We start from the raw sequence: 24,049 nt of genomic DNA on the forward strand, positions 1-24,049 counted from the left end.
GCTATAGGAAAAAAGGAAAGCTGGGTGCTAAAATACACGAAAGATCCTGAGATTTGACCATAACATCATCTACATGCCTGAACTGTGATTTTTTTTTTTCTGGGTTCCATAAGCCACAATCACACTCTAGGCCCACATCAAACCTCAGTTGCCATGAACACCATCTCTGCTAAACACACACGTGACTGCGCTGGTTTCATAAAATGATTTTAATAGAAAAGTAGTACACGATATGAACAAAAATAAATAATCTTTATCTCATTTCTAGCCCAGCAAATTGTATACTACACGTAAAACTGGTCTAAGTTGCAATTTTACTCATTCCTTTTTCACTTTGAAATACTGAAACGGCAGGTTAATTGAATCTCCTAGATTAGAATTGATACATTTTCGTTCTTTAAGAAAAATCATGCCGACCTTTAATCATTTCCACATCCTTTTTTTAAAAAGTTGGCTAATGCAATGATGTTTCATTAAAATACTATCCAATCATCAGAGTTAAATGTAAGGTCTGTGCGAACAGGTAAATTAGAAGATTCCTTTACTAAGTTTTAATTCCCACATTGCTGAATGTTTCCTGTGTTAAAAGCATGTTTCATCGTCTTTTCAAAGCATGGCACCTGTTTTTCACCATTCCACGGAGAGGGGGAGACTAAGAAATATTTTTTGAAAAGAAATAAATAGTTTAAAGGTATACTTTACAGTGAAAATGCAGTATCTTAGACCTGTGCCTTGGTGCGTATTTGCATCATATATATGCTTCAAGGGCTAAGGCCCTTTTCTAGCTGTCTCTTTTCCAGTTAGGGATCACTCGGTCTTTGGGAACTGGTTTTTACTAATCTCTAGGAGTCAGCCAGTACTAGTCTCTCACTTGTTCTTTTTCTGCTACAGTGTCCTATTTGATAATTCTGGTAGCATGAATGATGTTTTGCAAAAACAAATTGAAAATCATATTGGCAAATCAGTCGAGGAAAGGGTTTGCGTGGACTACGGAAACACAGCCAGTGCTGGTCTTGGGGTGGGGGTGGGGGTGTCAGCAGTGGGAAGAACTGAACAGATACACTGGACTAAAGCTTAAAACAGTCTTCCTTTTGCTTGAGCCCATAATTACTATTTTGAACATGGCTCTGTTCACTGCTGCCTATATATAAATTTTTTGTTAATTTTCCTGTATTGGGAAGATCTTGAATGCACTCCAGGATGAGAAGGAAAAAAAATGCTGACACTCCTAAATCGAGTATATGTTTTTGCAATAAAGAACACTGGTCAATATACAACTGAAGAAAAACTGAAACAGATGTAGGTCCTAGAACCGCAAGCGTTTGAATTTGCCCAGAAATGCTATTTTAAACACTCTATATGTTGGTCTACTGTTTTTTTTTTTTTTTGGGGGGGGGGATAATGAATTCTTGGCATCCTTAAATAGGTTTCAATGTGTTACAAGGTTATCCAGAAAGAAAAAAAGCAAAGGGCTAACATTATCAATCTGTGGTCTTGGGCCAGACTTTGCCATGTGTTATCAAGAAGCACAAGAGCTCGTCTTAATTGCACTTAACACAACGAACCTTCAGTTTCCTTCATTCTCTGCAGATCGAGGCTTGCTTTTCATAAAACTACTTTCCAAGGGGCAAAAAGACACGCCGTCCCGAGTAACTTCAAATAGAGGGGCACACTAGCCGCAGTGGTGAACACAAATACACTTTTTTGGACTACAATTCTAGTCATGGATAAAAAAGCATGTGCCTTTTCAGTTCTTCTCGGAGATGTTACAACACCAACACACTCTAAAACAATTAAGTTACATGCATAATGCTCAAAGAATGTGAGCAATCCTATAACCAGCTTTAAGCCATCTGCTTGATTTCTTTTTTTGAGGAACATATATAGGAAAAGAGAATTCCCCTTTTGTTCCGTTACATATAGAAATCTTTTGAAGCTTCCAAATAGTTTGGTTTTGCTAAAATTCTCCACTCTACTATTATTCTGACATGTAGTCACCCCTAAACTATCCCTCCTGTTTTCTCCAAAAAAATCTCCACATGAAGTCTCTGAAGGACAATTGAAACCACTTACCAATATACAAGTAACATTTTATTTTATATTCTATCTTCCATTTGGCATAAGCCTTTCAATGTTTGTTTTCTGAACCAGTGAAATATACAAATCACGCAAGACAGAAATATGTACATTAAAAGTACAGAATAAAGGCCATAGAAGATATACATAATATCTGAATGACAAGTAGAATATTTTACATTAAATAGTTTCTTTTAAAAACTAGGATTGTTAAACTCAACTCTCTTCATAAACATGAATCACTAAAAAGGAACAAAATCTGGTTTAGCAAATAAAAAAATTACTTCATGGTTTTTGTATAATAAAAACCAAAAAAGTGACATTTTAAACTAATTAGTGCTTCTTAATTTCAAGATCTTTTGCTTGCAATTCACTGACGCTGGGGGGGGGGGGAGTGACTATCCTTGTGCAATAAGTTAAGAGCCACAGGTGGCTGAGGTGATAAGAAGGCCACCACGCCTATGAGGGTTGCAGGAGATGTGTATCTTCCCAGACTTTTTAAACAACAAAGCCTGAGAAAAGAACACACTTGATGGCACTCTGTGGAAAGAGGTGTCCTGGTTTAAAAAAAAAAAAAAAAAAATTACAAAACTAGCTAGATATGTCGTGAGCAGGATTTTCCCTGGGGACTCAAATAAGTACTATCAGATCTAATAGGCACCAGTTTCCACACTGCAAAATGAAGGGAAGAGAAACGCTGACAATGCTTTCAAGTGTTGACTGTCTCTTCATTCCCATGTTCTGATGAACAAGTAATGCCCTGTCCAGAAGGGTACAGGGAAGGAGGCTGGAGAACAGCGGATGGGGCAGGGTCGATAAAAGAACTCTTCAAACCCACGTGTGCATATCAGTAAGACCTTCCAGATTCCTCAGAAACAAGGCTACTTCGTGACACTCAGGGTGTGATGGCATCAGAGCCAGAGCCCAAGCTCAACTCAGAAACCCCTTGGAAAAGTCCCAATTGAAGGGCAATGAAGGACCACAAGGCTCTAGACCAAAAAATAACCCCCGAGTAAACTGTAAATCTAAATCACTGGCTGTACTGATATATAATTATATTTATATTTATATATATATGTATATATATGTTATGTACAAAAAACTGAGATATCAGGCACCTTAAACCACATTTCTCCCCCTTCTAAATGCAACTGTTCAAGTACAGTAGGAACAGTTTTAGGGTACACCTGCAGGATAACAGGAAAGCGTGAGCGGAGAGTCTAAACACAGGATCATAACAGGGAAACACTGCCACACCTCTGTCAAGTCCATTCGCCAAGTAATGTCATTAAAACCTATAAACCTACTGCTCCTCAAAATAAAGGGGTTTTTTTGGGGGGGGATCCCTAAGTAGTGAACCGTTTTCCAAGTGGCGCTCCTAACATTTCATTTCCTCTCCTACAATCAAAGGGACCCAGTGGAGCTGCCATTTGGAAATGTGGCCAGCATCACAGGACAGCAAGGCACAGAGGAGTCAGAGAGGGCGTGGGGTCAAGCGGGGAGGGTGGATTTCTCTTTATCCCCTCAAATAGGTTTTCCGCTCTGGGCAGGGCTGAACTGCACGCAATTACCTTGTAGTTCTGCCTGAGGATCTGTGAATGGAATTCATTTACTATTTTCACTGTTATCATTTATTAACCAAGTATCCCTAAGAAAATTACAGTATATTTTCCTTTACAGGCAAGCCAACCTCCCCTGCCCTTCTCCAAACAAACAGTCTAGTACCCGGAATCACCGGGGACTCTTTTCCAATTGGATAACCTGATTCCTGTAACAGCCTTAAATCATTGACCTAAGGACTTCTTTTTTTAAAAAACTGGGGATCTTCCTTCCCTGCTCCCCAAGTTTCAGTAGCTATGAGACTAGGACAATCTGCAGATGGAATGTTTGAGAACCGTGAGACACATGCTAAACCTTTTCTCTTGAAGGGACATGAGGTTCTTCCTCTTACATTTTAAATTACCATTTTGAAAATGTTTCAGGCTGGCAGCCCCTGGGAAAAAGGTGGTGGTTGGTGGTGGGGGGCGGGGTGGTCCTAACTATTCTGTTTCTCAAGACCTTTCAACTTTTGCCAGAGTATTGAATTCCTTTTGGTCACAGAAGCTAAATTATGCATAGATTTTGTACCACCCTCTTCCAGCTGGATGCTACCTATCACATATAACCCCATAGTTGGGACAAAAAAAAAAAAAAGCATTTCCTTTAGCTTCCAGATGTGCACACAATTAAGTCAGGGTGTGTATTATATCTTCCCCCTTCATCCTATACATCAAAATAAGTCTTGTCTTACCTTTTCAAAGAGCCACAAAATAAATATTTTCTTGGTTCCCACCCCCCATTATTGCCAAATAATATTTATAATATTAATAATAAACCACAGAGTTCTCAGATGGGAACAAAAAAAAATGGTTCCGGTTGCAATTCTTGGGGGGGGGGATAAAACAATATTAAAAATAACAACAGAATCACTGTACTTTCTATAAATAAGTGGGTCCTGGGAGTGGGGCTGGGTGACAGGCAGGCGCTTGGGCGCCCACTACTTGCACACGAACTGGTCCACGATCTCCGTGCACTTCTTGCACTTGACGTAGCAGCACCAGTGGAACTTGCAGTGGCAGCGCTCAGTCTGCACGGTCTTGAACTGATCGTAGCCGCGGCCACAGCACATGAGCTCACAGCCGTCCATGCCCTCAGACGTCTTGTTGCACAGGCGGCCCTGCGTGCCCAGCGAGCCGGTGCTCTCATTGCGCACACAGTAGTCGGGGCTGGGGTCGATGTAGACCAGGTCCTGTGTGGTGGGCGAGTTGAAGCGGCTGTTGACCTGCACCAGCTTGCCCCGGCTGTTGAGCCGCATGGCCGCCGCGCTGTCATACTTCTCCTTCAGGGCGTCACCCACCTTACGGAAGTCGGCCAGCTGCAGCCAGCATGTCTTGAGGCTGCATGAGCCAGACACGCCGTGGCACTTGCAGGCCACGTCGGCCAGGTTGTACACCGTCTGCGAGGAGAAGAGGACAGTCAGCGGGCAGGTTCCCCTGGGAGGCAGGAGCCAGCGGGGGCACAGGGACCAGGGTTCCCCTTGTTGGGGAGCCCTGCCACCAGCTATTTCCTCCTCATCCTCCACCACCAGAAGTCTGGTGTTTCTTCAAAACGTCTGCAAAATAAATAGGTTCCTAGCCCCTCCTTGTCATACATCATCAACAACAGCCACAGGTTCTGAATGGGAGCAGGAAAAAAAAACGTTGTTCCATTTGCTTCTCCTTTTTTTTTTTTTTTTTTTTTTTCTGCAGAGAAACAACAACAGCAGCAACTCCATGTCTTGAATACTCTTACTGGAAACTGTTTTCAATTCCTCGCCTCCATCACCTGGATTCATCCCCACCATGAGCTTATGAGGGAAGAGCGCCATGGGCATAGCCAGGTGAGCCACTCATCCAACCACCAGGAAGCAGGGGCACCGGCATGTGAACCAAACCAGGCAGGTGAGCTCCAAGGACATGCTCAGGGTCTTACCACGGGCACCAGATGGAGGGTAGTAGGGCTGGGAGGGTGTGCAGTCCAGGTAGGATCAGGTTTCAAATCTCTACTCACTTGCACCCTCATTAATTACTGCTGTGTGCCAGGCACTGTCATAAGAGCCTCACATTCATCATCTCATTTATTCATCCCAGCAAGGCTGTAACCTGGGCTTAATTAGATAATGGCGTGGTGACACAGAGAGGGCAAGTGGCCTGCAGGTCACACAGCTCCGATGTGGGAGAACTGGGCCTGGGTCTCAGGTATCCTCATTCCTGCTTCATGCAGAGTCCCTGCTCTCACCTCACAAAGCCTAGGCCGAAAGTGTCCACCCCCAACCCAGGCAGACACAGCTTCTGTCCTGACTCTGCCCCTGACTTTAGGCAAGTGGCTTCACCTTTCCGAGTCTGTTTTCCATCTGGGAAGGGGACTGCGATGGTACCAACCTCACAGTACTTGTTACAAAGATAAAAGTAGGAGATGCACAAAAGTACTTATCAGGCAGGATGCACTCAGTAACTCTAGTCTTCAGGCTGAGGAGGGCACAGCATCTGGACGCTGGTTCTGGGCTCACAGTAGCAGTGCCCATGGATCTGGCCCCATAGCACTGTGCCCAGCAATCTGGGAGGTAGTGGCTGCCTATTTATAGTGCTGACTGCCCACAGCTCCTATGCCAGGGACCCTCCAGTGTGGTGCTGGCATGCTGCAGAGGGCCTGTCAGGAACCTGGAGGCCAGAGTGAATTAGAGGCTTCTTCCAGAACAGCTACCTTCTTTCTCCAGAGATTCACAAGGAGCTTTCTTCAAAGGGGGGCTAAAGTGTCCTCCCTTGACACGAAGTGTTTCAGGCCCTCAGCTAGTCTGGGGAAGGGTTTTGCAAACATTTAACCTCTGCCCCGCTTTGAGGAAAATCAAGAGCTAATGTCCCAAGGAGATTCTACTATGACTTCCTGGCACAATGTCCAACTTGCCTTCCCCCGCACCTCTGCCCTCACTATCCTGGAGAAAAACTGGCTTCCATGCAATCTCATCCAGCAGGATCCAAGCTGAGTTCATTGCTCCCATTATAAAACTTCTCCCAAACCCCAAAAAAACCCTAGTGAAATTATATTAAAGGTCCTTTTCCCACTTTTCCAAAATCTCCTCTTTCCACTAGGAAATCTCTTGACCCTCTCTTCTTTGTTGCTAAGCCCCTGATAATTTTCTCCCTGAGAGAAGAATCTAAGATCCCCAAAGATGAATGAAAGCACAAAAGTGAGTCCCAGTGGGGCCCAGAAGAGTCAGCCACACCTCTGTCCTGGAGGCATTTCTGGTCTGAGGTGCTGAGCACCCTGCATGCAGAGTAAGGTGACATGTCCCGGATGAGGAGAGGACCATGGGCCTAGGGTCCCAGGGCAAGCAGGGCTGGCATGGCCACTACAGGCTGCAGCGGCACAAGAGCATCCACCCACTTGGCAGGCAGTATAGCAAGGGGGGGCTCTCAGCAAGGCCACGCTCCCTTGGAGCAACTATCAGACCCTTCAGGGCACCACAGGTAAGATTCTGCAGAGTTCTTTCCCCGAACCCCCAAATATTTAAGATCAAATTTGAGAAGAATTAGGTTAGCTTTAACGATCTAGATAATCTTTGACTTTCCTATGTCCTTTGCTTCATACTGTCTAGTAATTAAGTTATCATTTATCAAGCACTTACCACTGGCTGACACTAAACTCAGCCCTTCGAGTGAATCTTATGAAACTGTTACTTTGTAGGTCATAAATGGTCAACTATTGGTAATTTCATAAGGTTCCATCTACAGTGAGTCCTCACACCAACCTCGAGGGAAAGTTAATACTCATTTAACAGATGTGCAAGTGTGCAAACTGAGGCTCAGAAACAGAAAGGGACAGAATAGGATTTTAACCCAGACTTCTTTAGTCCTCAAACCTAGAGCCCTTAGCCCTAGAGATGTGATACATGAGTTTAATAAGAAAGCGCTAGGCTTCCATCTCAATCCATTCATTCTTCTCTGCAGCCCTGAAGTGGTTCTCGAGCCTCAGTTTCCCAATCTTTAAAATGAGGGCGTGCAGCCAGAGGCCTCGAAGGTTCCCTCCAGTTCTCTAGATTTTACTCTGTGATTATCGTCCTTTTTCCTCACCCCAAAATACAGAAGAGTGAAATCTCTGACCAGAAAGTTCCTGGCACCTACCTTGGGTTCTGCGAAAAAAATAATGGCCCTGGCTTTCAATGCTGCCAAAGTTAGGAAAAGTTTTCACCCCTTCATTTTAAAGCAGCCATAAAGTGCCATGTGTTCAACCACAGGAAAAAAGGGTCTTTTTAACTATTGTGGGGGAGCTTTTCACATCCCCACCAGGGAGGGGAAGGAAAGCAGGACACAGGGAGTCTGGGGCTGCCCTGCAAGGACTTTCTCTCTGGACACTTCTGAGTGGCTTTCTCTTCTTTTCAGAGCCACCCTTGATGGGCTTGATGGTCAGACCTATAAAATTCCACACTGCTAAAAATGCTCCCAGTTTTCCTAGAAAAGCTCTTTTTAAAAACCCTCAATCCATCAGGCCAGCTATCTAATGACACAAGGAGGGGCACACAGAAAGAAGGGGGGGAGGTCACCCTGGAAGCTGGGCTGAGCACTTTCTCAGCTGGGCACCTACTGGGATAAATAACTCCCTCTCCCCAAATTTAAGCCCAACCACAAACTTGTTCCAGGGAGGAGGGCGGCGAACATTAGGAACATTTTTATTTCTGAGCTGGGCTGGCCAATTGCACTGGGGACTAATTAAAAAGTCAGAGAAAGCTCTTTCTCAGGCCACTGCAGGAGCACCTTGGCTGGAGGGGGCCCAGACGGGATGCTTCCCCTCCAGGAGGCCTTTCTGGGGTGTGCATCCCTCTCCAGGGAGGCTGAGCATAGCTGGTAGGGAGGATGGGAAGTGGAGAGAACCAGACCAAAGCAGTGAGGGGGAGAGACCGGAAAGGCTAGGAAGGGAGGCGGAGACAGAGACAGGAAGAGCGGGAGACAGAGAAGCAGAGAGGGACAGACACGGGAGCGACCCCCAACCCCAGCCCTGGGCTGGACCAGCAGCCCGGGCCACTCACCCGGCGGCCGGCCTCGTTGTTGTGCAGGTTCATGAGGATGCGCGCGCTCTCGTAGGAGCCCTTGGCATGGATGCGCTCCCGCTCGCGGGCGTCCACGAACTCCTTGGCGAAGCGGTAGCCGTAGTCGATGTTGTCTCCGCAGCCGCCCCACAGCCAGTCCCGGGGCAGGTCCTTGGGGCGCGCGGCACGGCTGCAGCCGCAGGTGGACAGCTCGCCCTCTCGGCACGCGCGGCTCATGGCATTGACCACCCCCGCGGCGCTCACAGCGTACGTGAAAGCCGTCTCGCGGCTGCCTGCGGGCGAGGACCGGTCAGCAGGCGCCCCCACGCCGCAGCCCTCCGACTGGGCTGCGGCGGCGAGGCAGAGGGCGGGTGGGGGTGGAGGTGGGGGGACACCGGCTGGCACACAGCCGATCTCCCCCCACCTCTGCACACCCTCCTGGATGGAGACTCAGGGAGGCACGCCCAGTCACACCCCGGGGGCCCCCTGTAGGGGAAGCACGGAGACATCCCCCCAGATGCGCAGAAAGGCGACACACTGGAGTAGAGGAGCCCTAGTAGCTCTGCTCTGACATTTCAGAGCCCAAGGCAGGGATCTAAGCAGCGCTGGATTGATTTTTCTCTACACGTCTTGGTAAAATATTCCCAACTTTTTATTTCCCAAAATGCCCATGAAAGAAGTCAGTGAGGGAAAATGCAGAACTGGGGTAGACTTCCTTACAAGTATTTGAATGTTTATTATTTTCATTCTGAGTTACCCACAGGGCAGGACCATAGACATTGTTAGGCTTAGAGCCTCTGAAAGCCTCAGGCCCCAGTGGAAGCCACACACTGCAGCAGCCCCTCTCCACACCTGTGGCCACACTAGTTGTAACCTGGCTTCCCCTTCCTCCATCTGCAGCTTGAAGTCTGTCTCTGAACAAGGCTCCTGACTTCCCCAGAGGACATTTCTAAACTGGTTCCTACAGAGGTTTTTTTTGTTTGTTTTTGTTTTTTTGGTTCCTACAGAGTTTGAAATGAAACTTGCCTCTTCTTAAATCTCAGGTTGATAATTCCCACTCAAGAAGGTAAGCCTCTACTTCTAAAACAGCCTGCAGTTCTTTAATTTCACTTTGCCAATTCCCAACAGCCTTTGACTCACAGTGTTAGGATAAAAGCAAGAGGGGGGAAAAAAACCCACAATCTAAGGGGAGAAGAAAAAAAACTTGTAAAGATGCTACAAGCCTAGGGAAAAAAGTTTTCTCCTTCCATAAAGCGTGTAAATATCACCCTATAAAAGGGTTCTATAGGAGGCCTCTTTGTAAGAAGAAAAATGGAGGTGACCATAGCTTACCTTAACCCCCACTTGCACATGAGGGCATTTCTACATGTAACAAGAAGTCACTTAATGAAAGCGTGCTATGAGAGAAAGGGTTAACACCCGGCCAGCTGAAGCTGGGCCTGGGGGATGGGAGGGTGGGCTCATTTTCCTCAATTATAAAATAAGGGTATTGAACTAGATGCCTAGGAAGAAAAAGGCCCCTTCTGGCACTAGAATCCTTGTACCAGGATCAGTTTCTCCTATACTAAGAGGGCCTGCTAACCATCTTTTGTTGAAGAGGGCGGGGACACAAGAACAGCTGACAATAGGACAGAGCCCCAACCAGAAGGGCTGTCCTGTAGGAGGATGGCTCTACCAGTTCAAGGATCCCACAGGTTGCCCTTTTCTTGGATGTCTGCTCCACACTTCAATCCACAGCCATTTGTGATTCCCCTCCCAGGAATGGCGATGGTTCTGATTTACCAGACCTACCCTCCCACATTTTAAAAAATGAATAACTTGAGGAGTGTGCTGGTGGTTGGCAGGAGGATCCAGAAAGTTCCTGTGGGGGTGTTACATCTATCTAGCTTGAATTAACAAGGCAGCAAGCATGAAGGGAGTGGAGAGAGATGAGGAGAGCAGACAGATTGTAGGGAGTGATTTGAGGATTAACACTGATAATACAGAAAATGCTGTGTCTCTGGATAGGAGACTTGGAGATAACAAGGCAGCTTCAGGAAGAGAGATAAACCATCCTCTGAAGCCAGAGGAAAATAAAACACTGTCCTGTGAGTATATAGAAGGGAAAAAGGGGGGGGGGGGCTTTTATACAAAACACAATAATGCTGCTATTTCCTAAGTCCAGCTTGAGCTTTTCCCTTTTTTGCCCCAGAATCAAAACCTGGTAGAAAGCTCTAAGTTAACTGATCACTGCAGGGAAACCAACAGCTTGACAAGTCTTGACAAGTGCTCTTGGTAACAGCCTGAGGGTAGAGTCACCCTGGGTGGGATACTGCTGGTCCAGTTGCATGTCTCTCCCTGGGAGGGTACTCCTACTCCCATCCTCAGCCTCTTAAAAAATGGTATCTTTCCTATACATCTTTTCACAGCACAGAAACAAACACAAGCCAGAGACAAAAGCTTGAAGGCAAGGGCAGCACGATGAAAAATGAGAACGTTTCCAAAATGAAGAGTGGGCCCTTCATGAGGTAGGTGCCTGTGTACAGTCTCCAGTGAGAGAGAAGGTTGAGGGGTTGGGGGTGGCAGCCTGAGTGTCTCAGACACCGGCCCCACCCAGGGTCAGATTTGCAGGCACAAGAACTGTCCTCCACGTCCCTGGTGTGCAGAATACTCTGGAGTGGGCACCTACCTACACACCTTCTAGCATCAAAGGTGTTTTCAATTTTCCCTTAGCTCATTCTCTTCAAACACCCTTAAATAGAAAAGTGAAAGCTAAGTAACTTTTCCACTCCTGGGGTGGGGTCCATGTTCCTTTTCTATAAAAATCTATTCTGGTTTTTTTTCTCGCCATCTCTCTTAAAGGCCCTGTGTGCTGCTGCGAGCCAAGCCACCCAGCAGCAGCTTTCTGCCTTGCCCAAGGACACCTGAGGATCCCAGGGCAAGGCCCTCCCAGGCCCTCAGTGGGCTTGATGATAGGACCTAGGTGGGATCTCTCCTCTGAGGCTGTCAGGAAGATCCACTCTGCCCACTTTCCATCAACCCAGACAGTGCCACACAGCTGAGGACCAGAGAGCATACTTACAGGGAACAATTAAATACAGGCCTTTGCACCAAGGGTTCTGCTTGTTCCCTGAGGAAGCAGGCTCTCTGAATCCTGGACCACATTTTAAATCAATCTTCAGCAGAACTCAAATCCACTTAGCAAATGATAGCTTATTCTGAACATTTTGGCCCCAAACAGGCTATGTATGAAGAAGATCTTAAATCTGTGTTCCAGTGACTACACAGAAAAACAATTCCAACTGCTGTTTTCCTTCCTCGTTACCATCAGAGGTGTACGACTGTCACTAACTCATAGACATGGGAAAAATGCTCCTGGGTTGGAAAGGAAGGCAGTTTAGGCGAAACATATAAGGCAGAGGTGAGAGGGGAAAGCTAACAGGTCACCCTTCTGATGTTTTGTTTTGTTTTCTAAAGGGGGTTCTGTTGACTCACAATATGAAAATGCAGGAAAATCAAGTCTCCACTACACTCCCAGTTAACTACATAGGGCAGCCCAGACTTAGGGGGAGAACTCCTGTGTTCCTGAAGCTTAACTCCTAGATGCAGATTCCAGTATATACATTAGCACATTTTAATCATTAACAGGAAGGACAAAGCCCTATGAAACTCTGCAGGCGAAGGCTGCAGACCATTTTCCCATTCAATTAGAGGAACGGCTTCCAGTCCTGTATTATTTTAGTTTATGAAGCCGCTTGGCTCAAACATTCACTGACAAGTCTTTTTTGTTCTCAATGAAAGCACTTTTCAGGGTTTTTAAAAAAGCATTTTATCCACCCGTGACAGATATTAAGCCAACTTTTTATCTTCAGTCAGTATAAATAGTTAATTGCTTTGATAAACTGCTTCTTATTTTAAGAGTCACTGCAGTCATATTAATTATAAGTGCTTGTTTGCCTAAAAGTAAAGAGACCAAAAATATTCACTAGAAAACACACACAGGACCCCATCTGTCAGACTGTACCCTATGCTCATCAACCAAACCAGAAGCAAACTGAGTCTTCAAATTCTTGGCCTTTAGCTCAGTTTTAACGCTGCCACCTCCTCTCTGAATGGAATAACAAGTTCAACAACACATTTAAAAAGATAGAATTGCAATAAGATCCTACTGTAGAGCACAGGGAACTATCTATCTAGTCAGTTGTGATGGAACATGATGGAGGATAATGTGAGAAAAAGAATACATAGGTATGACTGGGTCACTTTGCTATACAGTAGAAATTGACAGAAAGCTGTAAATCAACTATAATGGAAAAAATAAAAATCATAAAAAATAAAAAGAATTGGACTGTGAGCAATCCATTAATTTTTTTTTAATGTTTCTAGTTTTTTTTAGAGTTTCTAGATTAAGATCTGAAGCCCATGCTTTAATATCACTCACTGGCCAACACACATACAAATGTAAATTGGATCACTTTTAATTCAAATTCTTTTGGGAACTAAAAAGAAAGCTTTTAACATCTATATCTCAATAGCCTTAGGAAGTATCTATCTTGGGAAAATTAAAACCTTATTTTCTTCCAACACATCCAGCATTCTGAAAGACGCCAATGTGTTTAGCTTGACAGCTGGGCCATCTGAATTGTGGCTTAAGTTAGGAAACTTCTAGCAGTTAAGAGTTTTGAAGTTTAAAAGGATGCAAATAACTCAGCTTTCCTTATCTACCTTTGAGACAATAAGGGTTCTGCTAGTATTTTAAACAAGATGCTTTTCAGAAAAACCAAGTGTTCAGAAAAAATGAAGGTGTCTTTGATGCTCCCCCCTCCCTCGTGCTGTGGCTCAAGGACTCCAAAACTTAGAGTTAGGGGTGAGGACAGGAAGGACCACAGGTAACCATAATGACAAAATCCCCAAGCCACCACCCTGCTGGAAGAGTCCCTCCATAAACAAGCACGAAAAGCTTCTCTGGGGCAAGAGTGAATATTTAAAAATACGTTAAATAGTTCCTACCTATCTGCATGACCCTGCCGAAGACGGAGGTGTTATCCACCGTGCTGCAGTTCCACCTCCGGTGGCGGAACTGATACTGGCATTCTTTGATGCCTGTCTTCGCGCCCTCTCCGATGTACTGCATGTGGTCCTGATACAAGTGGCATAGTTTCTTCTGTCCTTGAGAAAGTCCTGCCAGTTGGCTGCAGAGAGGCTGTGCTCCTATGATATATACTTCTGACATCTGAACAGGGTTATTCATACCTAAGGACCTGAAAAAGGGGGGGAGATGTGCATTCAAGATTTACGTGAACTCTCAAGGTGGGCCCTCTGAAAACATGTCAGCAATACATGGTTTTAAGCACACAGATGCTTTTTCTCTCCTGCTTGTCCTCATGACAAAGTATGAGAAGGGCTTCATAAAACTCCTCTGTTTAAACTCCACTCAGAAAACGGAGGTATTGTGTAGTCCCCATCCCGCCATCTGGCTTTCAGAGTTTTCACTCCCTTCCTTGCCTTTCCTTCCCATATACCTGAACCAAAATTTCTGAAATCCACACAGAGAGGGGGGAAATGGCGGTCTGGGGGGCAGGCCTCTGACATTAGAGAAAATGACTGACTTTGCCCCACAAATTGGACCGATCTGCCTTGAAAATGTATGAATGCCGAGAGTAGACACAATTAGACACGGGTAGGAGATAGCAGCTCCTTCTGACTGATGGAAGAACAGCGGGACACGTATACAGACTGAAGAAAATTCACCCGGATCTGGACATTTCAAAAGGGCTCCTTATGTGATTGTGAAGGACCCAAGACAGGGTATCCAGTGAACAGAAGTCATGCTTGGCAGTCAGAAAAATGCTGTTCATTTATAGGGGAAAAATATCCAGAACATGTCAAAAATAATCCTCTGAATATACTGCAGTCTATCCTCAAGGCCCCTACCAGAAAGAAACCCTCATTTAGGGTCATTTGACTACTTTGAGTCAAGCTCTTTTTGATCAAATTTCAAGCCCCCAATACGTCTCCACTTGGAGTTTAGCTGTCTTCCTAGAACTCTGCCTACTTCAGACCCTGAAGGTTAATAACCTCAAGTGACAAAATAAACGTTGAACTCACTTTTACTACCTAGAGGTGGCAAAAAGTAAATTTTATAGATAGGCTTACAATTATTAGAGAAGTGTATTTTAGTTCCCTTTTATTACATGATGTACTTACAAGCATACATCTAACCAAGGGCCTCATACAAAAAGGTCTAAATTTATAGGCTCCTATTCCTGTGGCGCTAAAGATAAGTTTCACAGTATAAGCAAATTAAAAGAAAATTCTGATTTAAAGATACATATGTGATATATAGGTATTAGATAAATTCACCCAAGTTCACGATTCAGCTTTAAATAATGCAGCATCATACAAATTAATCTTTTTAAAAAAAAAAAAAGAATATGCACATAGAATAAACTTACCACCAAGAATTGGCTTCTATTACAACCTGGGCGAAGGAGATAAATATGGCCAAAGCCATTAGGAAGAACTTGGAAGACATTGCCCTTCCAGCCGTCCCCAAAGCAACTCCTGGGCTTAATATTCCAATCGACTTCTGGAGAGGGAAGAAAGGAGCAGATGTTTATTGCCTCTCAGATAATTTTCAGGCATACAAGTTTAAACAACGGAAGCATCCGGGGTCTCTTAAGTTTACTGTTGATTGACTGCGCTTCTCCTCCGTGAGTTTTTTGAAGGCAAGATATAGGCAGTTTCTTTTTCCAAATTAATCCACCCACGCAACCTCACCAGGAAATCTGATTTCGCTGGGATCCTGCGCGCGGGGCACGCCAGCGATTACAAACATGTCTCAATGCTGTTGAGTCAAAGCCCCGGTGCCAGGCGCTGCCTCCTTCCTGCTTGCTTGAGTCCCGCACCCCCTCGCTCCCCTCTAGTTCGCGCAGCGCTCTGTCCCTCCTCGGGAATTCACTCGGGGAACCCGCCGCCACCCTCGTCCTCTCCCAGACCTGGGACGAGCAACAAGTGGAGCCAGAATTAATTCCATGGGCGAGAGGAGCGAGAAGGCGAGTGGAGCGAGTGGAGCGAGTGGAGCGCGCCGCCGGCGGCTGCAGAGGAGGCGGGGTGGCCCGCGCGGGGGTGGGGGGTGGGGTGGGGGCAGGACGCGGGAGGGAAGGGCAGGGGGTGGGGGGCGAGGCCCCCGGGAGCAACGCGCAAGAGAGTGCCCAGCTGGGAAACTCGGCTCCGAATTAACATCGTCTGTTTCGTAATCAGTTTACGGCCCGCTTTGGGGAGAGCCACTTCCAGAGGGGGAAGGGCGGCCTGGGTTTCCTTAGAACGCTCAGCAGCCAGATTGGATTGGGGCGGGGGGGGGGGGGGCACAGCGGAGAAGAGGGGAGAGCAGCTGCTCTCCCAACCAAGGATGCCAGAAAACAGTGTCCTCTCCCCTGCCTTCGGCCGGCCTCCTCCTCGGACTCAGTGTACCCCAAAGAAGGGATGTATTCCAGAGGAAGGAAGAGGGTCTGGGTCCCTCTGTCCTGAGAGAGGGGATCTCTTTCCTGTTCCCCCAAGCCTCCCCCAAATTCTGATTTTCTCGCTCCCCCTACCACCTCCTCCGGTGGTCCCCACTCCCGGTAGCTGCCACGGAGAGAGGGGAAAGGAAGCCAAGGGGGACTCCAGTTTCCTTTGATCCTGGTCTGGAGTTGTCGACCACTTCGCCATCGTGGCACCATGAGCCTGGTTTTGGAACACTGATACCCAACCCTACACCCCAATCAGACTCGGTTGGGTCAGTCCCGAATGGTGAGCGTGCAGGACGAGGCCAGAGCCGGTGCGAGTGAGCCCCCGGAGGAGCCAGAGAAGCGCCGGCTCCCGCGCCCCTGGATTCCAGGGCGCAGAAGGCTCAGGCGGTGAAGGTCCTAGTCCCGAAGAATTTCGGGGCAGGGGCCGGCCTTGGAAGCTTCCGCTGCCGTCCTCCCCACCGGTGACTTCTCCACCTGTAGGCGGCGGGGCGGAGGGAGGTGGTGGCCAGTGAGGGTGGGAGGGTTTCCAAAATCCCCTTTTACATCTCTGATAAGAGTAAGCCGCGCTGCGCCGCCCTCAGCCTCCGAGGGAGCCCCTTCCTCGGGAAAGGAAAGGTGAGCCTCCTCCAGGCGTGGAAGGGGCCTGCCTGGAACCTGCACCGGAAAAAGACTGAAGGGACCTAGGCAGCCGTGGAAACGCGATGGGGCTCAGGAGCGCGCAGCGGCTTTTCCATGCCAGCGCCCTCTTGTTCCGGACTCCTCGGGGCTTCTCGAGAGGAAATGCTTATGTGGTCCCCAGTGCCCGCTACCCAGAGCTCTGCGCCCGTGGCCCACTCGTCCCCCAAACGCCGCAAAGCGGGGGCGCATCTGGGAGAATAGAAACCTGGGGTTTCCCCAGCCTAGGAGAGAGTAGCTCGGTCTTCCTCCCCACCCCCGCCCTAAGTGTCAAGTTTCCTCCAGGGGAGGGGGTGGGCTGCGGGGGCCGCCTTAGAGTGCGGCCCAAGCTGCAAAGTCTACTCTCCCATTCGGTGGCCCAGGCCTTGCGCACACACACTCATGCACATCCACACACTCGCTCATGCACAGACACACACACTCCGACGTGTTTCCGAGGCAGCGGCAAAAACCGCTGCCTGTAGCGCGCATTTTCCAAGCTTCCCGACCTGCTGGGCGCGCGGGGCGGGGCGCAGGCAGCAGAGAAATTGATAACAGATTCGGTGGATTACTGCGGATCTCTTTGTTAGAGGCGAAGCCACACAAACCGAACCCACTCTCGGCCCCACGACCTCGGAGAGAGTCCACTTGTTTACAAAGCTGGGGCCAAATGGGAGCGGGCCATTGGGTTTCTGAGACTTGGGTCTCACAGCTCTGGGCCAGTGGTGTCCCAATGGGGATCCAGCAGGAGAGCCCCACGAGTCGGGTCTCCACTTAACCCGGCGCGCTTGCCCGGAAACACCTTGGCCCTCTTCCCGCTCCAATCCCCTCGCAACCTAGAAAAGGCCCCACAACTTTGAAAGACTGAAAGAACCCACAGCAGACTCACTAATAAATACATCTACTCTGTAGCGTAAACATCCCTGCCTGTTTACCGAGAGAACTGATCCTAAGAACACGAACGGAGTCCTCTCCGGAGACTATCACACCGAGGGTAAAACAAAAGTTCTGGGCAAAAGCTGAGTTTACCAAAGAACGGGCTACAAGTTTTTGAACACTTTCAGGGCCCCAGGAAGCCAACTTTGTAAGGATCCTTGGAATCCTTTGCTAGTGTGCGACGGGGAGAGGGGTTTCGGGTGTTTGAGAGGTTCAAGCGTAGGGGAAGAGGAGGTGAGGGTAAAGTGGTCTCATACCCTTGCTTCCATCCCCAAACAGACCAGTGTATAGGCTGTTTATTCTTTCTCTCCTCCAGAGCTTTCACACTGGATTAAAAGCGTTCGTAACCCTTCTTTATCAATTGGCCTGCGGACCGGGAGTGATGAGGGTCTAGCGGCTAGTTTAGAGGACGTTCCGGGCCACAGAACGATTCGGAAGGCTAGCACGCACACACCGGGGCACCCAACTCAGAGGCTGAGGTCCCTAAAGAGTTCTCCCGGGCAAGGTGAAGATCCTCGACCCGAGGCAGGCTGGCTCTGGGCATCCCCTTCCACTTTAACACTTCCACGCCCAGCCCCACCCCCACCCCCTACCTCCAGTTTCTGGGAGCAGAAATGATGAGGGAGAAACTAGGAGGAAAAAATCAGATTGACCTGGGCTAGGGGTGGCGAAAAGTAAAGGAAACTCCAAGAATCCCAGCTCTTAGTAGGAAATAAATTTTGTTTTCCCCACTGCGATCTCTCCCTAAAGCAAGGAAAGAAATGGAGAAAATTGCCGGAGAAAAATTCCGTTGCAGCCACAAAGTTGGGGCGTCCCGCCCCGAGGAACGTGCAGAGAAGCAGGAGGGAATGATGACAAATGAGCTGGCCCAGGCTGAAAGGAAGTCCACTTTGGGGGAGCAGACAAGGAGCCAGAGCTCTCCCAGCCTCTAGCTTGGGTGCAAGGGAGCAGCGCTAGCCCCGTGCTGCAGGATGTGTCCGCTGGCTGAGTGCTGGAAGGAGGTGGGGCGGTGGGAAGAGAGAAAGTGAGAGAAGGGAGTTCCCTGAACCCAAATCAGTTCAAGGAAGGTGTGCAGCTTCAGACTGCTTCCATTCAAAACTAAGAGCACAACCAGTAACAGGGCATCTACAAAGGAAGAATGGTGGCCATGTCTAGTCCTATTCCTTGCCTCACCTCTTCTACCTCGGCAAGGCTCTCCAAGGCTCTCCAGACTGCAAGACCTCTCTCTTGCTCTCAGGCGCTCACCCTCTCCCCCCCCCCCCTCACACACACACACACACAGAAATACCACCCCACCTTCCAACACAAGATGTCTAGTTCTCTCTAGGCACAGGTTTTCAACTCTGTCCAGAAAAAAGAGCTACATATTAAATGAAAGATAAAGAAATTTAAAGAACAGTTCAACCCCCTCTCTTCATAGGCAGTTTCAACTCCACTTTTCAAGGAAAAAACTGAGGCCAAAAGAGGAAAGCACCACTTGTCCTCCACCACAGAGAGACCCGATGGGAGCGCCAAGGTCAGACCTGAGGCCTTCTAGGGCGACTATCCTGTTCCTACTGCATGGAGAAGGAGTACCAACCCTTCCTTCACCCACCGGAGCCCCATTTGCTGGGTCGGACCCTTGGTCCCTTCCATATTGCACTGGCTGCGTAATTCAGTTTCTCCTCTGGAGGCCTTCGAGGGGCCCTCCAGGGTTAGTGGGACCTGGTGATCTGAAAGGATGTGCAGAGCCAGAGATGGGAGGAAGAGGCAAGCCGCAGGGCTCCTGCACGGAACAAACTCCGAGACGTCCTACCTCAAGGCAGCCAACAGGGGGCAGGCGGTACCGCACAGCGAAGAAGAAAAGGCTAAGGGACGCGCAGAACTCTGCGCGCACAGTGCTAACCCCTTGTGCACCGGGGCGCTCGGTTGAGGGCAGAGAAAAAGCTAAGGGACACTCCGGCTGGGCCTCCAGAGGAGGGTCTTCCTTTACCGCGCAGGGCCTGGCTAGGGCTAGTATATCCAAGATCCTAGAACAACTGACCCTTTACTGCCATCCGCCTCCCGAAACGAAGGGCACAGTTCCACACACAATTTCCACTGCCTCCCTGAGTTTACACGCTCTCAGCACTGGCCCCTCGGAACTCTCCTGGCAGAAGCGGTCTAGAAACAAAATCTCCGCATCTGGCTGGAGCAGCCCGTTGGCGGGAGGGCAGGGGCTGAGGAGGTGCGATGCTACCGCTGGCTCCAAGTGACTTTCAAACAGTGCAGTCAGCTGTCCTTTTAAAGAAAGACAAGAGAGAAGGGGCCCCGATGCCAGACTGCGACTGGAAAGTAAAACAAGGCCGCGGGGTCTCCAAGTTTGGGATTTAAAAACTTTTTTTTTTTTTTTTTTTTTTTGGAGGGAGAAAGGGGGAATCTATTTTCCTTAGGAAACGTCTTAATTCCAATTCCAAGCTTATTTTCTAGAATACTGAAAAGGGAAGGGATCAAGAAAAAAAATGAAAATAAGGATAGAAGCTTGGAAGACGGAGAGGAAAAGTTTGGAAAACAGCAAGTTATATTGCAGGAAGAAATTGTTAACTTTTCGTAAAAGTGAACTTTCGGTGACCCTTGGAGTGTGTGACTCGGCTTTAACATACAACTGACAATTAAAACAAACAAGAGTTCACAAACTGCTCCCCTCCCGCTCTCCCAATGCGGAGGCCCAAATGTTTCTAAAGGACAGGGCAGATTTCGCTCACAGGCCAGGGCGCGCTCTCCCAGGGGAGAGGATTAAAGCCACTACTGCCAATGCTCCCTGCCCCCTTCACCGCTGCAAAGTGCGGAGCTCACCCAGCGGAGGCTAATAATGCTAATAACGCGACCCGGCTCCCCGGGCCGGGGTGCGCGCTGGCCCCCGGCCAGGCACTCTTAAAGGCGCAGGGCCTGCAGCGCGAGGGTTCCCCCGCCTTGAAGAGCCTACAACCTGGCCTCCAGCTGCAGAGGGCGGGGGCGGGAGGGGCGGGGGTGTGCTGTTCTGGTATAGTCGGCCCCTAGTCCAGCTTCACGGTCTCTCAACCAAGGAGTTCCCTTCTTCTGAGTCCCGGCCACACACCCTCTCGGTGCCCGCGCAGTGGGCGCTCGGTAAATATTTATTAAATTGAATCATTATCCTGTTACTGAAATATACATAGTAAATTACGCTCGTGTTTCTCAGGGCAAAAGGAAAGTCGTCCGTAAACCTCTCTCGGTTTTCTGCCCTGGCTCTTCCCCACTTTTTCTCCTAAGTCTAAAAAGTTTGTAGAACGTCTGGTGGGACAAGAAGAGGTCTCCCGGAAGACAGAGCTAATGCGCGGGGGTTGGGAGGCAAAGAGATAGGGGTCCCTGCCAGCTACGCGGGAGTTCTAGCTTCTTCGGGCAGTAGGAGAAATAGGGGGAGGGATAGGAAGGAGGTGGGGGAGATTCAGTTAACTTCCAAAAGAAAAAAAGTAAAGAAAAAAAGTGGCGAGCGTCGGCGGCGCACGGAACACCTACCTTCATGGCGAGGGGGAGGGGGCGCGGGGAGGAAGTCTCCACCAAAGCGAGGGCAGCTGAGGAATCCAAGCGGAGCGGCCGGGTTAAGCCCGGGGGGAAGATCTGGCGCAGAGCTGCGGGCTCCTCCGAGGCGCGTCGGTTAGGCTCAGGGAATCGGCGTCTAAGCGGTCACTGGCGCCCGAGTCGGGGTGCCCGAGCCGAAGCAGCGCTGGGATGCGCCCGGGAACCGAGGGGGCGCCGAAGCCCGCCTGCCGGCAGCAGGGCAGACTCGAGCCGGCGCGCAACAAGGGAGCCGGGGGTCCGGCGAGGGCGCGCAGGCGACTGTTCCGCGGCGAGGCGCTCCCTCTCCAACGTCCATCAGCGACGGCGGTAATTAGGGCTTTCCAACCCCAAATGTGGGCGTGATTGTGCAAAAGACTTTACAACAAATAAAAAAAAAAAAATTCTTCACAAGAGGGTGAAAAAAATGCCCCACAACTCAACTCTGGCCCCGGGCGGGGGGCGGAGGAGGAGATCCGTGCGCCCAGGTGCCCCCAGTCCATTCACACCACGAATCCTGCAGACTCCTGGCGGCTCACGCCTCCTGATCTCCAGCTCCTCCTCTCCAAATCTGTGGCCGAAACGTCTGCTTCCAGGCGCTGATCCTTTGGCCGTGAGTGTGTGGACGTCTGTGTACACACACAGACACACACCCAAACACACACACCCACTGCAGCTTGGGGGCCACAGAACAATCAGGCGCGCATGTTTTTTTCTCTGGGAGATGCCGCTGAAAACGCACAAGTCGCCATCCGAGCTGCAAGAGTCAGCGCCAACTTTTGTCCTTTCATTTTAGGGTCTGGCAGAAAAGGGGAAGCAAACTGAGTAAAAGCCGTCCCCGAACGTTCTGCCTCCGGTGGGTTCGGGGACGATGGGCGACTGCCCCAGGGGAGGCACTGGCTCCCCCCTCCCCACCTCCTTCGCTCTCCTGGTTAATCCCCTTCTTTTCCCCGCCTTTCCTGGGCGAAGGGCGAAGAGGCGCGAGGGCACCGCGGCCGTGGGGCTGGGGAGGGGCGAGGGCTCCGCGGCTGCAGTTCAGCTCCGGCGGTCCATGGCCGGCGCGGTTGCCCACCTCCTCCTTTGGCGCCGAGGCCGGAGGGGCGGGAGAGCGAGCAGGCGGGCGACAGGCGGTCGGGGCACGGCAGCAGCGGCGGCGGGAGGAGCTCGCTCGGCGGCGGCCGCAGGGAACCGGACTCTGGGCGGCGGAGGCGGCGCCTCGGAGCTTGCAGCAGCCTTCCACGCGTTCCTGCGCCCCGCAGACAGACTGACCGACCGCAGGGACCTCGTCCCCCCACCCACCCCCCGGCCCTCCTGGCCAACTGCCTCCCTCTTTCCCTCCCTCTTTCAGGACTCCTCTTTCCCCTGGTGTTCTCAGAGAGGGGGAAAAAAGCCAAAAAAACACTTTTTTAAGTTGCAGAACCAAAGGGGCCTGGAAAGAGCACGGGTATGGGGGTGGAGGGGAGGGAAAAAAAAACCCTCAACTTTGCCTATGCGCATGCGTGGTGAGGCCGACCTATGACAAACTCCGCAGGATTTTAAAGCCGTACCACGAGCTGGGGTGCAGAGGGGGCGGGATACATTCCGAGTTGGAGCCCCCATCTCTCGGCTCCCCATCCCCCGGGCATCTGCTGAAAGAGAGAGAGAGGTCCATTTTGCAGTCCCTGCCTGATCGCCTCCCGCACTCTGCTCTCCTTCTAAAGCCCCCTACCCGATGAAGGCTGAACCCCAACTTCAGCTTGGACCCCCTCGGCTCCCCTGTCCCAAGCCGCCGCACTGGGGCTGCTTGTGGTCTGCTGCCACGCCAAAGAACCTGTAGGAGGACCACCTTCCGACTCTTACCCCTAAGGGAGGGTCCCTTAGCCGAGGGGCTGGAGAATAGGTAGGCGCACACATCCTGCCCCAAGATTTAGGTACAGGGGTGCTCAGTTGAGCATCTGGCTGCGACTCAACGTATCCAGATGCTACCCGTGGTCTTGCTGGTTGGATCTTGGCTGGTCCCCTCAGGTGAGAAGCCTGCGAAATTTGGCAAAAACGGGTCCTGCCAGGCAATGCAATTTCCAGGCACTTCCAGACACCTGTGGTTTTGGAACCCTTGTTGGGCAGCGTTGCTGGATATATGTCTCCCACATCCCGAATGCCACCCGCTAAGAGTGGCTCACACTGGATCAAAATTCTAGTTCTCAACTCTCCATCCCCCACCCGAGGTGGAAGACACACACACACACACACACACGCACGCACGCACGCACGCACGCACAGGATGTACAGCGGAAATTGCTATACATCTGGCATGCACTTGACCTTAAGGCACAAAATCTGTAGCCTAGGTACTTGGGTTCGTGGCTGTTCTGTTTCGTTCCTTCCATCCCCTAATTCCATGTTTGGCCCACGATCCTAGAGAGCCCAGGACCAGACACCAGCAACGCTGTTCCACCCTTCCCAAATCCCTTCCTGGCCCTTTCTTGTCTTGGCTGTCTGTACCGCTCCTCGGCAGCGCTGGCCTCCTTTGCTGGGTGCATTACAATGGCAGTGTGGGCTTTCCAGGAACTGCAAGAGAAGCTCTTCTTCCCTCTGGCTTACTTTTCTTCACCAGAAAACCCAAAGTTACTATAGATTTTGGGGAGACATCTCCCGTTCACATTCACGTGAATCCCCTTTCCCCTCACTCTCTCAAGGCCTTGACCACTTGGTGGATGTTTTCCAGTTTCTAATCTAGCCTTAGATCTGCCCCTGGAAGGGAGGGTCTAAACAAAACGGA

At 49.6% G+C, this 24,049-nt stretch overlaps 1 protein-coding gene and 1 long non-coding RNA gene across 9 annotated transcripts in view; one reads left to right on the forward strand and one right to left on the reverse strand.

The window, feature by feature from the left end:
- Window positions 1–11,748, forward strand: part of LOC102162847 — a 162,726-nt gene extending 150,978 nt beyond the window's left edge. For 2 of the 6 annotated variants that reach the window (XR_002337588.1, XR_002337589.1), the window contains 3 exons: window positions 5,364–5,494; window positions 9,578–11,184; window positions 11,519–11,748. This is a non-coding gene — a long non-coding RNA (uncharacterized LOC102162847). Of the gene's footprint in view, window positions 1–5,363; window positions 5,495–8,978; window positions 11,185–11,518 lie in introns of those variants that run through there. The other 4 variants (XR_001300216.2, XR_002337591.1, XR_002337590.1 and 1 more) reach the window with 4 other exon arrangements.
- On the reverse strand, window positions 195–22,726 carry WNT5A (Wnt family member 5A). Of its 3 annotated transcripts, none has more exons than XM_013981798.2 (5): window positions 21,253–22,726; window positions 15,112–15,245; window positions 13,667–13,917; window positions 8,678–8,970; window positions 195–5,071 (listed from the first exon to the last, which is right to left on the reverse strand). In XM_013981798.2, exons 1-5 carry the CDS (start codon window positions 21,256–21,258, stop codon window positions 4,613–4,615), a joined length of 1,143 nt encoding a protein of 380 aa, XP_013837252.1. In that variant the 5' UTR covers window positions 21,259–22,726; the 3' UTR covers window positions 195–4,612. The 3 variants fall into 3 exon arrangements, with proteins under 3 accessions (XP_013837252.1, XP_005669715.1, XP_005669717.1); XM_005669658.3 differs by lacking the exon at window positions 21,253–22,726 and adding an exon at window positions 16,255–16,513; XM_005669660.3 differs by lacking the exon at window positions 21,253–22,726 and adding an exon at window positions 15,655–15,778.

The sequence above is a fragment of the Sus scrofa genome, chromosome 13 (genome assembly GCF_000003025.6).
Source record: "Sus scrofa isolate TJ Tabasco breed Duroc chromosome 13, Sscrofa11.1, whole genome shotgun sequence".
NCBI lineage: Eukaryota > Metazoa > Chordata > Mammalia > Artiodactyla > Suidae > Sus > Sus scrofa.